This window comes from Oncorhynchus gorbuscha, linkage group LG15, assembly GCF_021184085.1.
Source record: "Oncorhynchus gorbuscha isolate QuinsamMale2020 ecotype Even-year linkage group LG15, OgorEven_v1.0, whole genome shotgun sequence".
NCBI lineage: Eukaryota > Metazoa > Chordata > Actinopteri > Salmoniformes > Salmonidae > Oncorhynchus > Oncorhynchus gorbuscha.
In genome coordinates this window covers 69,966,166-69,983,716 of record NC_060187.1, presented here as the reverse complement: position 1 = coordinate 69,983,716, position 17,551 = coordinate 69,966,166, and the positions used below count along the sequence as shown (strand labels likewise).

Here is a 17,551-nt window from a genome sequence, read left to right as displayed (position 1 = left end):
ATTGCCTAGATGTACTCTATCAAATTGGACAGCAGATGGCACAAAATAACAGGGAAAGTGGGAAATAAAGTCCTCTAGCTGCGCATGTCACCTATGTATGCATTCCTCTGAAGTCGCCCGAAACCTGACAGGCGTTCAGACCATGCAAACAGTCCGTCATATGACTGGTACCCACACGAAAACACAGCAAGGCGGGGGAAACCATAATCACTGTCCGTGGTGGTGCTGCTGTTGCGAGGGAACCGCATCTTTTCCGATGTCTTCAGGCTGCCCGGATCGTTTGTTTATCTGCGGCTCCCCGTTTATTAGTGTCATCACCGGCCCTTCTCGGTCGATAGAATGAAAGGATGGCCAAGCGGCGAGATTCGGACGAGGAGAGTGGAGAGCTGATCGGCCCTGCTGCGGTCCAGCGAGATAAGACGCCGTATCCCGGGATGGCAAAAATGGACGGAATGGAGGAAAGAGGGGGAAGTGAACTGTCTTTGGAGGAGATTTTAATGCTCTACAGCCAACCGATTAACGAAGAGCAGGCTTGGGCAGTGTGTTACCAATGCTGCATAAACCTGGCTCGTGGACATAGGAGGAATTCTGGCCCAGCTGCCGGTGCATCAGTGGTGGATACTCCGAAAAGGATTGAGGGACCACGGGATGTGAGGATTCAGAAAGACGGAGCTGTCAAATTACAATATGAAGGCTGTGATGGTAGGTACAATAATTATGTAATGACGATGTTTTGCAATGCGTTCATTATTTTTTTTTCTGTCCTTTTTTTGATTTCCCCAACACATTGGTAGTATTACCAGTTCCTAGAATGAGAAAATCTGTAAAAAAAAAAAAGAAAATGTAGAAATTAGGTCAACAAGGCAGCTGGACACCGACTGATAGATTCATATGTCATGCTTTCCAATTGTTGTCCATTGCATTTAGTCAGCTGGCTCAGCCGTTGTGGTTTTCCCCTGTCACACAGCACATGTTCATGTTCATCATTCACACTATAAAATAGCCTACTGAGAAAATGGAAAATCAACATATTTCCATGACACAATTTGTTGCTGCACTGACATACAGTGCATTCGGGAAAGTATTCAGACCCTTTTTCCACATTTCGTTATCCTACAGCCTTATTCTAAAATGTATTAAATAAAAACATGTTTTCATCAAGACACACAATACCCCATAATGACAAAGTGAAAACAGGTTTTTAGACATTTCTGCAGATGTATTACAAAGTTTTCAGACCCTTTGCTATGAGACTCGAAATTGAACTCAGGTGCATCCTGTTTCCATTGATCATCCTTGAGATGTTTCTATATGTTGATTGGAGTTCACCTGTGGTAAATTCAATTGATTGGACATGATTTGGATAGGCACACACATGACTATATAAGGTCCCACAGTTGACAGAGCATGTCAGAGCAAAAACCAGGCCATGAGCTTGAAGGAATTGTCTCTAGAGCTTTGAGACATGATTGTGTCGAGGCACAGATCTGGGGAAGGGTACCAAACTAATTTCTGTAGCATTGAAGGTCCCCGAGAACACAGTGGCCTCCATCTTTCTTAAATGGAAGAAGTTTGGAACCACCAAGACTCTTCCTAGAGCTGGCCGCCCGGCCAAACTGAGCAATCAGGGGAGGTGACCAAGAACCCGATGGTCACTCTGACAGGGCTCTAGAGTTCCTCTGTGGAGATGGGAGAAACTTCCAGAAGGACAACCATCTCTGCAGCACTCCACCAATCAGGTATTTATGGTAGAGTGGCCAGATGGAAGCCATTCCTCAGTAAAAGGCACATTACAGCCCACTTGGAGTTTGCCAAAAGGCACCTAAAGGACTCTCAGACCATGAGAAACAAGATTCTCAGGTCTGATGAAACCAAGATTGAACTATTTGGCCTGAATGCCAAGCGTCACATCTGGAGGAAACCTGGTACCATCCCTACGGTGAAGCATCATGCTGTGGGGACGTTTTCAGCGGCAGGGACTGGGAGACTAGTCAGGATCGAGAGAAAGATGAACAGAACAAAGTACAGAGAGATCCTTGATGAAAACCTGTTCCAGAGCGCTCAGGACCTCAGACTGGGGTGAAGGTTGACCTTCCAACAGGACAATGACCCTAAGCACACAGCCAAGACAATGCAGGAGTGGCTTTGGGACAAGTCTCTGAATGTCCTTAAATGGCCCAGTCTTGACCCTGATCTAACATCTTTGGAGAGACCAGGAAATAGCTGTGCAGTGACACACTTTTATTTATTTTTAATTTAACCTTTATTTAACTAGGCAAGTCAGTTAAGAACAAATTCTTATTTACAAATACGGGCTGCCCCGGCCAAACCTGTGCGCCGCCCAATGGGACTCCCAATCACGACCAGATGTGATACAGCCCAGATTCGAACCAGGGACTGTAGTGACACCTCTTGCACTGAGATGCAGTGCCTTAGACCGCTGCACCACTTGGGAGCAGCTCTCCATCCAACCTAGCAGAGCTTGAGAGGATCTGCAGAGAAGACTCAGTAGTTTTTTTTTGTATACATTTCCAAAAATGTTTTAAAAAACAGTTTTCTTTGTCATTATGGGATATTGTGTGTGGAGTGATACGGGGGGATAAAAAAAACACATTTTAGAATAAGGCTGTAACGTAACAAAATGTGGTAAAGTCAAGGGGTCTGAATACTTTCCTGAAGGGGTCTGAATCCACTGTACAATGGAGGGTGGGGGGTGGAGTAGGCTACCTTGACTGATAAGATGTGGCCCCTTATCAGCCTTTTTTGTTATTTTTGACTTTTTTAATGGAGTGCTTTCATTGCCACAAAGACCCTCAACCAATGGTATGACTGCATGATGGCCCCAAGCCAAATAATCATCACTGTAGTCATCGATGGACTTACGCCTTAACAGCTAGGGCCTAGCTAAACTGTTGACATTGTCTTGTGTCACACCTGATATGACACAGCAAGTGATGTGTGTAGTCTGGGTGTGCCTTTGAAAATGCTTGGCTACCTATACTCCTTGCTCCGGCCAAATGCTAGCCTCTGTCCGGTTTTCGGGAAATGGAAAGAGCGCCTGTGACGTTAACAAGGCAACACCATCTTAACTCCTCCTCCACATTTACTCGATAGGTTGAACAGTGCAGAATATAACCTCCCCGACAGTTTTTCCCCCCCTTCTCGTCTGGTCCAGTATGTAAGGGATCTAGTTTCAGATGTTAATTTTACACCTGCTACGTTAGGTTATGCGAATGCGAACACATTCGGGGCCGTCTGATTGGTCCAGAAACCAATGGGTTGGGCCAAAGCCAGAACAAACATGGGTATAGCGGTGGCTTGAAAATTTGTCATTGGCTTTCATACTCTGATAGGGCAGCGGGTAGCTTAGCGGTTAAGACTGTTGGGCCAGGAACTGAAAGGTACTGGTTTGAGCCGACTAGCTTAAAACTATGTCGACCTGCTCTTGAGCAAGGCACGTAACCCTAATTGCTACTGTAAGTCGCTCTGGATTAGAGCGTCTGCTAAATGACTAAAATGTCAAATGTAATCGGTTAAAGATGATCCAATCGCTAATCACTTTTTGTTCAATGCCCCTTGTCACCACAAACTATTTCAATGATGACAGTCTCAGACTAAAGTATGTAGCAAACAACAGAGCAGTGAAATAATTTCCTGTGAGTCATCAGGCTACCTGTGAAAGTGACTATGAATTACAAGTAATGTGTCTTGTCTTGCTTGTGGAGAGTTCCTGTCGATCTTCCTCCTCACTAGTATCCTGTAATCATATTCTCAGATAGCAGACTCAATTTATCTTTATTTATTTACCCATGGTGTCACAGGGAAGCTGTACCCTAGCTCTTACTCAGTTACACACCTTGAGTCAATGTGTGCTGAGTCAATTTGATGGCTTATTTGCTTTAGACTCAATGTACTCCGTGCTTAATCAGCTTTTTGACATTTACATTTGAGTCATTTAGCAGACACTCTTATCCAGAGTGACTTACAGTTGTGTGTGCGCACATGTTCATACTTTTTTTGTACTGGTCCCCAGTGGGAATCAAACCCATATCCCTGGCGTTGCGAGCACCATCCTCTGCCAGCTGAGACACACGGGACCTTTTTGGCATTTATGAACGGACTGTGCATAGTAAGGGTGGAATTTGTGGTGTACTGTATTTTATTTGACTTGCTTGGCAGTGTGTTAGTAACTCAGTAATAGTAATTGGGGATGGGAGGTTTTGCATGGTTTGCTACTGGTCTGAGGATGGCTACTCTACAGGCAATGCTGTTATTAAATGTGGTATCATCATGTGTGTTATTACACTTTATTCATCTGTGATTATTACATTAATATGACTAAATCTAATCATATGAGTTAATGTAGATAAACTAACTTTATTCTTATTCGACACCTTTCTTTTTCTGGTGCCTTAAATCCATTATAATATCTTAAAACACTGATTTGTTACATCATATCCATATTTGATGGATTCTCAGGACTGACCACTCTAATGTCTGGTTAACTGGGTTACAGAGCAAGGGGTCTCCACCCAAGGCATATCAGCCATCCCAGCTGTGTTCAGAGAGACAGACAGACATGCAGAAAGAAAAACTGAGAGAGAACATTCTTCCAACCAATTTGTCACAGACCCACCAACCATGTCACTATTCCAACTGACCAAATAGATGTGCCATAAAATGTAGCTACTATTTTACTAAATTTCCCCAGATTCCTGATCTTACCCAGATTGATACCAGTTGTCATAATGTTTACTGTGTTGTTTAGATTGTCACGCTGTGGCTCTGTGATGGATAATTCATTGCATGAGAGAGAGGGGGAAAGAGAGGGGGGGATAGAGAGGGGGGGTAGAGAGAGAGAGAAAACAGGTTAAGGTGGAAAAGGAAAGTGATTTCCTTTTCTCTCTGTGTGTCTGAGGATTTGTATTGAGCGTCTTCCAGGTCTCTGTATCAGATTTCTTTCCTTCAATGATGTTGCCAGTTTGTGTGAGAATAACAGGATTTGTCCGTTGTCTGTTTCCTGCATGGCAGTAACAAAAGCAAGTTGTTTTGTATTACTTTGAGTGTCAAAATGAGCCCGGTTCCTCTAGGTTTCTTCCTAGGTTCCTGCCTTTCTAGGGAGTTTTTCCTAGCCACCATACTTCTACATCTGCATTGCTTGTTGTTTGGGGTTGTAGGCTGGGTTTCTGTATAGCACTTTGTGACAACTGCTGATATAAAACAGGTTTTCTAAAATAAATTGGATTTGAAAATAAGGACCATTGGACATTGGTTGTGAGTAGGTCTGTTGATGTCCTGAAATGTTAGGCTTCCATCTTGTTTTTTTCTCATCAATGAATGGAGCAGTCACAAGCAAATGATTTGAACATGTTGTTTTGCAGGATGTCACATTACAATAGAGCATGTCATTGTGTATGTGGAGAGGGTCATCAAAATATAATCTGCTTGGTCACGTTATTGAAGTTAATGAACATTTCATGACGATGACGTGGTGGCTTGGAGTAACATCTAGGCCTAAGCAATAAGTTTCTTGAATAAAGTCTATTGATGAATTTTAGCTATGTGTATGCGGGCAGAGGCAGAGGTAGAGGCAGTGACAGAGGCTGACTGGCAGTGACAGAGGCTGACTGGCAGTGACAGAGGCTGACTGGCAGAGACAGAGACTGACTGGCAGTGACAGAGGCTGACTGGCAGAGGCTGACTGGCAGAGGCAATCACAGCGACTGACTGGCAGAGGGAGAGGCAGAGACTGACTGGCAGAGGGAGAGGCAGAGACTGACTGGCAGAGGGAGAGGCAGAGACTGACTGGTAGAGGCAGAGGCAGTGACCGAGGCTGACAGGCAGAGGCAGTGACCGAGGCTGACAGGCAGAGGCGGTGACCGAGGCTGACAGGCAGAGGCGGTGACCGAGGCTGACAGGCAGAGGCGGTGACCGAGGCTGACAGGCAGAGGCGGTGACCGAGGCTGACAGGCAGAGGCGGTGACCGAGGCTGACAGGCAGAGGCGGTGACCGAGGCTGACAGGCAGAGGCGGTGACCGAGGCTGACAGGCAGAGGCGGTGACCGAGACTGACAGGCAGAGGCGGTGACCGAGGCTGACAGGCAGAGGCGGTGACCGAGGCTGACAGGCAGAGGCGGTGACCGAGGCTGACAGGCAGAGGCGGTGACCGAGGCTGACAGGCAGAGGCGGTGACCGAGGCTGACAGGCAGAGGCGGTGACCGAGGCTTGACAGGCAGAGGCGGTGACCGAGGCTGACTGGCAGAGGTAGAGTTAGTGACAGAGGCTGACTGGCAGAGGTAGAGTTAGTGAGAGAGACTGACTGGCAGAGGCAGTGAGAGAGACTGACTGGCAGAGGTAGAGTTAGTGAGAGACTGACTGGCAGAGGCAGTGAGAGAGACTGACTGGCAGAGGTAGAGGCAGTGACAGAGGCAGTGACAGAGGCAGTGACAGAGGCAGTGACAGAGGCAGTGACAGAGGCAGTGACAGAGGCAGTGACAGAGGCAGTGACTGGCAGAGGCAGTGAGAGAGAGACTGGCAGATGTAGAGGCAGATGCAGCGAGAGAGGCAGAGACAGGGCGTCATCAGTAGTCACATGCCACCAACCAAGTGGTGAGAATGAACTGCTGCTTTCATTGACTGTGACCCAGTAAATGATGTTGTCTTCACGACACATTCCTCAATCTTCTTCCTTCTTCCTTCTTCTCTTTCCATGGACCCTGTGTCATGTTTTGTCTTATATTGTCTTGTCATTTTGCTTTTCCTTCTGTTCGTTTTCCCCCTGCTGGTCTTTTTAGGTTCGTTCCCCTTTTTCTCTCTCCCTCTCTCTCTCTCTCTTCTCTCTATCGTTCCGTTCCTGCTCCCAGCTGTTCCTATTCCCCTAATCAATCATTTAGTCTTCCCACACCTGTTCCCTATCTTTTCCCCTGATTAGAGTCCCTATTTCTCCCCTTGTTTTCCGTTTCTGTCCTGTCGGATCCTTGTATATTGTTCACCGTGCTGTGTCTTTGTATCGCCCTGTCGTGTCGTGTTTCCCTCAGATGCTGCGTGGTGAGCAGGTGTCTGAGTCTGCTACGGTCAAGTGCCTTCCCGAGGCAACCTGCAGTCCATGATCGAGTCTCCAGTCTGTTCTCGTCATTACGAGTGGAATTGTTCTTTATGCCTTATTTACCGCTCCGAATTGTCTAGGAGTATTGAATATTTACTTTACTGGATTAAAGACTCTGTTTTCGCCAAGTCGCTTTTGGGTCCTCATTCACCTGCATAACACCCTGTTTTTCCTGGTCAGGTTTATGGTCATATATATAATCCTGGCCCTATTAACTACTGTGCTACAGCATATAGGCAAGGTTAGACCCATGGTAGTCTGTGTTATAATGCACGTGTGTTGTACTTTACCTATTCTGCTCAAGATGGGGGTTCCGCCTCACTTGATTAAACAGCTTTTGTTTTCTGACGGTCTGATAATAATAACCTTGTTTGACTGAGCAGATTATCTTCATGGCTGATGGCCACTTAGTGACTCCATCATGGAGTCACCAGAGCCTTTGTTGTTCGTCGGCCTTCTGACTCGGGCTGATCAGCGTTTGAGTTGCCATGGCAACTGCAGCCAGCAGCCCAAGGGTGGTTCATGTGCGAGACCTAAATGCATACAGTATCTCATGACATATCAGGGCCAGATGAAAGCAATAAAACAGATTAAGGGGGAAAACACACTGCAGGTTCAATAAGAATGTTCAGGCTGAGGTGTTGACCATGTTCAAACTGACGCCTCACATGCTGGTTCCTCTGCAGACACTGTCATATTGAATTATCGACACATACATCTGTCCTGCAGATACGGTGTACGGAAACATTCCGAGTGACCCAGCGGCATGATTTTCACATTTTAATTGACCTGCAATTGATTGAATTGTGGCCTCTGTTTTAGTTACAGTAAAGGTTTAGTATAAAACAATACATGCTCTCTTTTGACCTGAAAGGCTGTGTTGGTTGGGCCAGTTGTTAATGTCTTATTGTAGCTCTGAGAGTTCATCATGTTTGCATAAGCCCTTCTCAGTCACAGATAGTTTCACATCCAGGTCATAACCAAGCCAATGTATTTTAAGATGCTTTGCTTTAGTCATACATTTCCTATTGATCACAACTTTCCTCTGTGTCTCCACAGGTAAATCCATCCCAGCCACATCAACAGAGGTGAGTGGCATGTTTCTGACTTCCTTGTTTCTGGGAAGATGTCTGTAATAATATGAATGAGAGATGTTGAGCAGGAGGGCCGACCGTGTTCCAATGGAATTATACCTGGCGAAACCGGGCCGGCAACCGTCACAGTGGTGGATGGATACTATCTGTACAAGCATAGGGCGTGTTAATCCTGCTTGATGACATGCCTGACAATCAACCTGCTGCCAGGGGCATTGTGGTGGTGGTTTCACTAGTGCTTTACCATACTGTCTGTGCAGTGCACACCTCATTCACAGCATCTAGCTCCGAGGTTAGACTAGAGAGAATGGATATGACCACACCTACGCTATGTGTAACATCTGAAAAAATATATATCATAACACCTAGAACGAAGTCCTAACAGGAGCGACGATGGAGTCTATTTGGAGATCAGTGATAGATAGACCTTCACTACAGACTCTCTAGGCTCTGAGCTGGTCTGACTGACTGGGCTGGTGAAATGAATGTCACCATGCGAGCTCTCCCCTTTGATGTTGGCTCTGGGTGACATCTAAAGGGCCAATTAGAGCGCTATATTGTAATTTACCTTCCCAGCAACCTCTTCCTCCAGCTGATATGGTGATGGGAATAGTTCAATTCCATTCAATACAATTGTATCAGGGGCAAACAGCAGTGCTGTTCAAGTAGTCTCACACAGCCTGGGGAGGAGGTTACTGCTCAAGAGGAGCAATAGCTATTGTTCTCTGTGTATCAGGTGACGTTTCTAGCTAGCATATTTGTGTGTTAGTACGTCATCATCACTACCACGAGGCTAGTAGTATTAGAGCACATGATATGAGGAAACGATTTCCCATCAATGTCCTACATGACTGCAGTTTACTCTGTGTCTTGCATGTATTCAGGGTGGGCTAAATGTATTGTTGAACACCAATAATCTGTCTTCAGTGGGGTGGAACTTTGGGAGTCCTGGAGTAGTGTGGGATTGCCTGGTAATGGATCTCTGGGAGCAGGTGGAGAGAGAATAGAACACACACACACACACACACGGAGTCTCTCTCTCTCTCTCTCTGAGAATGTGCAGTGAAACTGCGTCCACAAAATCCCTGCCAAGCTGCTTCATGGCAGAAATGTGTTCTCCTAGTGCAGTCAGTCAGTGTCTGATGTGATGTGTGAGAGCCTGGCTGAGGAAAATAAAATACTGGAAAGTCTATCCTCATTCCAACACCCTCTTCTGACTGTCACCACATCACTGCAGATCCAGCAGTCTTATTGCATTACAGCTTGTGTGTGTGTGTGTGTGTGGGCAATTTAGTTCAGAAACATTGGTCGTGATTGGATCACACCACTTCTCCAACACTGTCACTGACGTGATTCAATCTCTATTATGCTGCTGTATGACACTGAACTATATGAAACCTGTGTTGTTGTGGCACAATGTACTACATGAAGACAGACAGAGACAGCTGAGCCACTTTCTCTTGGTCCAGACACTGAGAGTGCAATGGAGGTACAGTAGAACCACATACATGCAGCAGATGATAACTAGGTATCCCACAGTGCAGTGACGTCACTAAAATAATGTTGCTCACAGGCCAACTCAAAATCAGGATTTTGGCTAGCTAGCAGATAGCACGTTGCTTTGTGTGTAGATTAGTGTTAGTCATGGGTTCGCTTCCCTGGTATTCAGTACAGGGGTAGAACACGTCACATAAAGGGGAAACAACCCCTGTGTGACTCCTGAAGAATGCTAGTCTTCTTGGTAACACTACTGTTGATGCCTCCAGCGTGGGTAAACCATTCTGGTCTCGAGATCTTGCTACTCTTACTGCTTCTTACTGCTGGGTTATGTTTCATACTTTCATTATGTCCCAGGCAGGCTGGTCCTCCTCTCTGTTGTAGTTCAACTGTTCAGGGAGGGGGATTTTTAAGAGTAAGCCTTTGAAGTTTGGAGGACGATTATGGCAGTTAACATAGTAATGACCACTCTATTGGAAATAGTATGAATGGACTGATTAACTACACGATCAAAGAAAAACCTGTCTTCTCTGATCAGCTGCTGATAATTAAATAAAATTAAATATTTGTGTCCGAGAAATGATGAACATTCCCATTCATTCCATCTTGAAAATAGTTTGATGGGTTTAGTTTAATGTGTGTTAAAGTGGGTGTGTGGTTGTACGCCGGGGGATCAGGGGGGGTGTCGGCTGAACCCTCAGGCGGAGTTGAACGTCAGTCATATGATTCAGAGGTCATGGGGTTGAGCACAACGTCTCTCCTTTTGCCTTCTCTCAAATCACCATTTTGAAAAATATTTATAACAAAGAGATATTGACATAGTAAAATAAATAAGTGTTAAATATTTTTATTATATATATTTTTTTTATCAAATATTTTCTTACGTTAAATAAAAAACGGTGCATTTTTGGTTATGGGGTTGTAAGTAAGCATTTTACGGTAAGATCTACCTACACCTGTTCTATTTGGCGCATGTGACAAATAAAATGTCATTTGATTTGATAAGGCCACATAGAGGGCCTTTGACAGTGTCAAAGACTCCAGCCACCCTAGTCATAGACTGTTCTCTCTGCTACCGCACGGCTACCGGTACTGGAGTGCCAAGTCTAGATCCAAGCATAGTCACTTTAAAAACTCTACCTACATGTACATATTACCTCAATTACCTTGATTAACTGGTGCCCCCGCACATTGACTCTGAACCGGTACGCCCTGTATATAGCCTCCACATTGACTCTGTACCGGTACCCCCTGTATATAGCCTCCACATTGACTCTGTACCGGTACCCCCTGTATATAGCCTCCACATTGACTCTGAACCGGTACCCCCTGTATATAGCCTCCACATTGACTCTGAACCGGTACCCCCTGTATATAGCCTCCACATTGACTCTGAACCGGTACCCCCTGTATATAGCCTCCACATTGACTCTGTACCGGTACCCCCTGTATATAGCCTCCACATTGACTCTGAACCGGTACCCCCTGTATATAGCCTCCACATTGACTCTGAACCGGTACCCCCTGTATATAGCCTCCACATTGACTCTGAACCGGTACCCCCTGTATATAGCCTCGCGGTTGTTATTTTACTGCTGCTCTTTAATTATTTGTTATCTTTATTTATTTATTTATTTATTTAGGTATTTTCTTAAAACTGCATTGTTGGTTAAGGGCTTGTAAGTAAACATTTCACTGTTATATTCGGCTCATCTGACAAATACAATTTGATTTGATATAATTACAGACGCCGATGATACCCAGAATGGTCACTAGATGTCTTGTGATAGATTACATAAAATCCTTGAAAGTTACCAATATTCTGGTATTTTCTGGTAAACTTTGAAAGTTTCCAGTAATATAACCTCCAGTGAAGGCTGCTGAGGGGAGAATGGCTCATAATAATGGCCGGAACAGAGCAAATGGAATGGCATCAAACACCTGGATACCAGTCCACCTATTCCGCTCCAGTCATTACCATCCCTGTCATACCCTCCCTTTGCAACCCTATGAAGGACTCTTTCCCAGCTTTCCTTGTTGTGAGCCAAACTTAGTGACCTATCATAGCCTTCTGAGAGAGGACAGTGGAACTGTCAGCCTTACAGAAGGTCACGTCCCAAATAACATCACATTTAGGGCACTACATAGGAAATAGGCTGCCATTTGGGATGCAAAGTTAATTCTCAGAGGTCAGTGGAGCAGAGACAAGCTGAGAACAACCTATCCTGTGGAGAGTGTTTTTACTCCCTCACTCTCCTGTCAGAACCCTGGGTTTTATATGGGAAGACAAGATTGAAGGTTCCTCTCCCAACTGGAGTGGTTTATTAGGCCTTCAGTTATTCATTGTTTATACCTGAGGTTTTGTACTATGAAATGTGATCTTGAATGTATTAAGTCCCACTGACCATAACCACTCCATAGCTTAATGATTTATATTGTTGTTTTTAAATTACCATTTTCATTATTTTATTTCACTTAGTCCTGCTTGTTGGAGCTTGAAGCCTAACACGGAACCCAAACCGGCTGCGCGCGTGTGCCATCGTGCATACATTTATTTTGCCTCCCCACACCAAACGCGATCACGACACACAGGTTAAAATATCAAAACAAACTCTGAACCAATGACATTCATTTGGGGACAGGTCGAAAAGCATAAAACATGTATGGTAATTTAGCTAGTTAGCTTGCACTTGCTAGCTAACGTTAATTTGTCCTATTTAGCTAGCTTGCTGTTGCTAGCTAATTTGTCCTGGGATATAAACATTGAGTTGTTATTTTACTTGAAATGCACACGGACCTCTACTCCGACAATTAATCCACACATAAAACGGCCAACCGAATCGTTTCTAGTCATCTCTCCTCCTTCCAGGCTTTTTCATCTTTGAACTTATATGGTGATCGCATCTAAACTTTCATAGTATTACCACGACAACCCGCAACAAAGTTCGTCTTTCAATCACCCACGTGGATATAACCAATGAGGAGATGGCACGTGGGTACCTGTTTCTATAAGCCAATGAGGAGATGGGAGAGGCAGGACTTTCAGTGCGATCTGCGTCATAAATAGGAACGACTTCTATTTTAGCCCTTGGTGTCGCAGATGCTCGTTGGCGCGTGTGCGAGCAGTGTGGGTGCAATAATTGAATTAACATGGATTTCTACATTTTTTTTGCAACGCTCGCACACTCGACGTGTCCGGTCTGGTCAGCATGTAAGATTTTCACTATACCCTGCAATCACACCTGCAACCCTGTGACTATTAAACACTATGAATTTGAAGACAACATGACACCTTGACACTGTAACAACTGTTTCCAAGTCACACTCTCAAACATGTAGAGCCCCTGAACACAGCTCACTTTCCAGCTCACACTCTCAAAGACATAGATCCCCTGAAAGCAGCTCACTCTCCAGATCCCAATCAACTGAATTCTGATCACCTGTTCACACACCTGTATGTCATTATCACACACTATTTGGTTCAGTTCTTTGCACCCCATCACTGTGAGGTATTGTTTGTTTTGTGACACACTTCTATTTGGAGTGCTTGGTTTCCTGTAATTTAATCCTCCTGTGTATGATAGTTTTAGCCTGCCTCACTAACGGCGACTGTACTGTTGCCTTTTTGGATCCCCTGTGTATGACCTGCCTGCCCGTGGACCCAGCTACCTGCCTCCTCCTGTGGTCCTTTTACAATAAACACCTGCTGCGCCCTGCGCTTGAAACCAGGTCTCTGTTATACAAAATATATATATTTTGGCGTTATTTTCATTAAACAAATACACAGAGTGATATAAATGACATACAGTGATGATTTGAAAATAAATGACAAAAGACTGCATGTGGGCTTTAATGACAGAACGCTGCACAGAGGCATTCTAACACACAGTAGTTCTATCTATCTGGACTATTTAAAACCTCTAACCTTGGTAGGGTGTGGTATGTAAAGATATTCATGTTGACCTCAGGAGGGTGTGGTACTGGTATGGTATTTACAGGGAAAGGTTGGATTGCGTGTGAAGAAAACATGTATGCGTGTGGCAGAACCATTCCCTGCCCCGTGATCAGCTCACTCTCTCTCTTTCGCTCTCGCTCTTGCTCTCTTTCTCGTAATCTCTGTGATCGCCATGTGAGGAACACAGGCAGTCTGTTTGATGTTCTTTTACCTGCTCATGGCTGCGCTTCACTGCACAGTTAAAATCCACAATCTCTTGACACCCACTCCTTCCTCCCTCCTCCCCATTCCTTCACTTAGTTTAGTCACAAGTCCGCGAAGAAAGGAGAGTGTGATGAATCATTAGAACAGTCATGTGTGTGTTGGCTCTCCTCCTGACTGAGGGAATAAATACTACTTTTTGCTGTTAAAACCACCCTGTCTTCTACCTACTTAAACCATGCTATAGGTATCAATTAACAGGCTGCTCAGATCCTGGGGTTGTCTTATGTAGAGCTGGAGTCAATCAAATCCACACAGTCAATGTTTAGGCATCTACCTACAGTTTAGGCTACCTCCCACGCATATGTCTTTTTCTGAGAACCGTAAGGATTTAACTGAGTCATTATTGTCCATGCTCTAGAAGTTTCCCCACATGTTTATTAGGTGCGTCATTCTTCTGAGGGATTCTTCTCAGTGTTCTGATTCCTTTGTTCTGTCTTCGCACTTCAGACTGGATGCAATGCATGGTTCATACTTTGACCTTTGACTAGCAAGGAACAATGTCAAACACACCTCAACAATAGAGGCTTGAGGTTCCTCTTGACTTAACTTGTCTTGCCTAGTGTCTGTCGGGCCTATCACAGCTAGGTTCACTTTGGGTTGTTCTACAATGCAGTCTGGATGAAAGCTGCTTAGAGTTTATAGGCGGACTTTATTATTTTGGATTTGAGAGTGACTGGTCTCATAGCACAGGGGAGAGATGGTGTTGTTGTGTGTCTCTGGCGGGGTGTGTAACAGCAGAGAGTGGAGAGTGAGGTGGGATGTAACATCAGAGGGGAGGTAGGGAAGAGCAGGGCAGGGTGGGGTGTAGCCAGACAACGAGGGCCTATCCTCGCCGGGGTGCAGAGGTCCCCAGGTTCCCACTGAGCCAGGGTAGTGTTCTGTGTTCTAGAGGAGGTCAGGACAGATCCAACTCACATGAATCCTTCTGGATGATTATTGATCTGAACAGGGTCCTGTGAGCTTTCCCATGAAGTCTGATCTACAAAACCACACCAAACCCCTCCCTCTTTTCTCTTACTTTCTTGCTCTCTTTTTCTCTCTCTTCCTTTCTCTTACTTAATTTTCTTTCCTTCTCTCCCTCCCTATTTCTATCTCTTTATCCCCTGTCCCTCCATCACTTTTTCTCTCTCCCCCTCTTTCTCCTTTTCTCGCTCTCCCCCTCTTTCTCCTTTTTTCTCTCTCCCCCTCTTTCTCCTTTTTTCTCTCTCCCCCTCTTTCTCCTTTTTTCTCTCTCCCCCTCTTTCTCCTTTTTTCTCTCTCCCCCTCTTTCTCCTTTTTTCTCTCTCCCCCTCTTTCTCCTTTTTTCTCTCTTCCTTCTCACTGTTCATCAGCAGCATTCAGGTTTGCAGTGTAATCCGGTGTGATTTCTCTGTCAGTCTTTTGTCTCGGGCTTGGCACGCTAGGCCAGCTTCTGGCCTCATTCTCCATGATCTGCCATTCAGAGGCTAGATTCACCTGATTTAATAAAGGGAAGCCGCTTCACTGCATTGACTGGGACTGCTAACGTCTTTCTCACACACCTATTAGAGTTGGACTTAAGTGGTCCTTCATTTGTAAATCAGGGGGTCCAGGAACAAAAAGTGAGCGTGAGAGAGCGGTGACATGGGGAGCTCTGAGGAAAGCATGAGAAAAGAAAATCACCTTTATAATAAAGCATTGCATGAATATCATCACATTTGCGTAGTGACATAGAGCAGTAGAGTAGAGGCACTTACAGAAGTTACAGCCATGGGGGGGGAAACATTGTGGCCTATGGTCCCTAACATTGTGGCCTATGGTCCCTAACATTGTTGGCCTATGGTCCCTAACATTGTTGGCCTATGGTCCCTAACATTGTGGCCTATGGTCCCTAACATTGTTGGCCTATGGTCCCTAACATTGTTGGCCTATGGTCCCTAACATTGTTGGCCTATGGTCCCTAACATTGTTGGCCTATGGTCCCTAACATTGTTGGCCTATGGTCCCTAACATTGTTGGCCTATGGTCCCTAACATTGTTGGCCTATGGTCCCTAACATTGTTGGCCTATGGTCCCTAACATTGTTGGCCTATGGTCCCTAACATTGTGGCCTATGGTCCCTAACATTGTTGGCCTATGGTCCCTAACATTGTTGGCCTATGGTCCCTAACATTGTGGCCTATGGTCCCTAACATTGTTGGCCTATGGTCCCTAACATTGTGGCCTATGGTCCCTAACATTGTTGGCCTATGGTCCCTAACATTGTTGGCCTATGGTCCCTAACATTGTTGGCCTATGGTCCCTAACATTGTTGGCCTATGGTCCCTAACATTGTTGGCCTATGGTCCCTAACATTGTTGGCCTATGGTCCCTAACATTGTTGGCCTATGGTCCCTAACATTGTTGGCCTATGGTCCCTAACATTGTTGGCCTATGGTCCCTAACATTGTTGGCCTATGGTCCCTAACATTGTTGGCCTATGGTCCCTAACATTGTTGGCCTATGGTCCCTAACATTGTTGGCCTATGGTCCCTAACATTGTTGGCCTATGGTCCCTAACATTGTTGGCCTATGGTCCCTAACATTGTTGGCCTATGGTCCCTAACATTGTTGGCCTATGGTCCCTAACATTGTTGGCCTATGGTCCCTAACATTGTTGGCATATGGTCCCTAACATTGTTGGCCTATGGTCCTTAACATTGTTGGCCTATGGTCCCTAACATTGTGGCCTATGGTCCCTAACATTGTGGCCTATGGTCCCTAACATTGTTGGCCTTTTATAAATGCATTTCATGCAATTCTATGTCGTTTTACATGACTGGAGACTTTTTTTTAAATGCCACGTTCAAAACAACTGGGAACTGGGTCAGACTTCAGTGCGTTCAAGACATTTACATTACATTACATTTAAGTCATTTAGCTGACGCTCTTATCCAGAGCGACTTACAAATTGGTGCATTCACCTTATGACATCCAGTGGAACAGCCACTTTACAATAGTGCATCTAAATATTTTAAGGGGGGGTGAGAAGGATTACTTTATCCTATCCTAGGTATTCCTTAAAGAGGTGGGGTTTCAGGTGTCTCCGGAAGGTGGTGATTGACTCCGCTGTCCTGGCGTCGTGAGGGAGTTTGTTCCACCATTGGGGAGCCAGAGCAGCGAACAGTTTTGACTGGGCTGAGCGGGAACTGTACTTCCTCAGTGGTAGGGAGGCGAGCAGGCCAGAGGTGGATGAACGCAGTGCCCTTATTTGGGTGTAGGGCCTGATCAGAGCCTGGAGGTACTGAGGTGCCGTTCCCCTCACAGCTCCGTAGGCAAGCACCATGGTCTTGTAGCGGATGCGAGCTTCAACTAGAAGCCAGTGGAGAGAGCGGAGGAGCGGGGTGATGTGAGAGAACTTGGGAAGGTTGAACACTAGACGGGCTGCGGCGTTCTGGATGAGTTGTAGGGGTTTAATGGCACAGGCAGGGAGCCCAGCCAACAGCGAGTTGCAGTAATCCAGACGGGAGATGACAAGTGCCTGGATTAGGACCTGCGCCGCTTCCTGTGTGAGGCAGGGTCGTACTCTGCGGATGTTGTAGAGCATGAACCTACAGGAACGGGCCACCGCCTTGATGTTAGTTGAGAACGACAGGGTGTTGTCCAGGATCACGCCAAGGTTCTTAGCGCTCTGGGAGGA

General features: G+C 45.5%; 1 protein-coding gene across 3 annotated transcripts in view; it reads left to right on the top strand.

The window, feature by feature from the left end:
- The first annotated feature begins 132 nt into the window (after positions 1–132).
- LOC123997902 (protein spire homolog 1-like) overlaps positions 133–17,551 on the top strand; it is a 55,095-nt gene continuing 37,676 nt past the window's right edge. For 2 of the 3 annotated variants that reach the window (XM_046302596.1, XM_046302597.1), the window contains exons 1-2: positions 133–702; positions 8,164–8,192. In XM_046302596.1, the coding sequence (XP_046158552.1) occupies positions 348–702; positions 8,164–8,192 (384 nt within the window). In that variant the 5' untranslated portion in view covers positions 133–347. The remainder of the gene's footprint in view (positions 703–8,163; positions 8,193–17,551) is intronic. The other variant, XM_046302598.1, reaches the window with a different exon arrangement.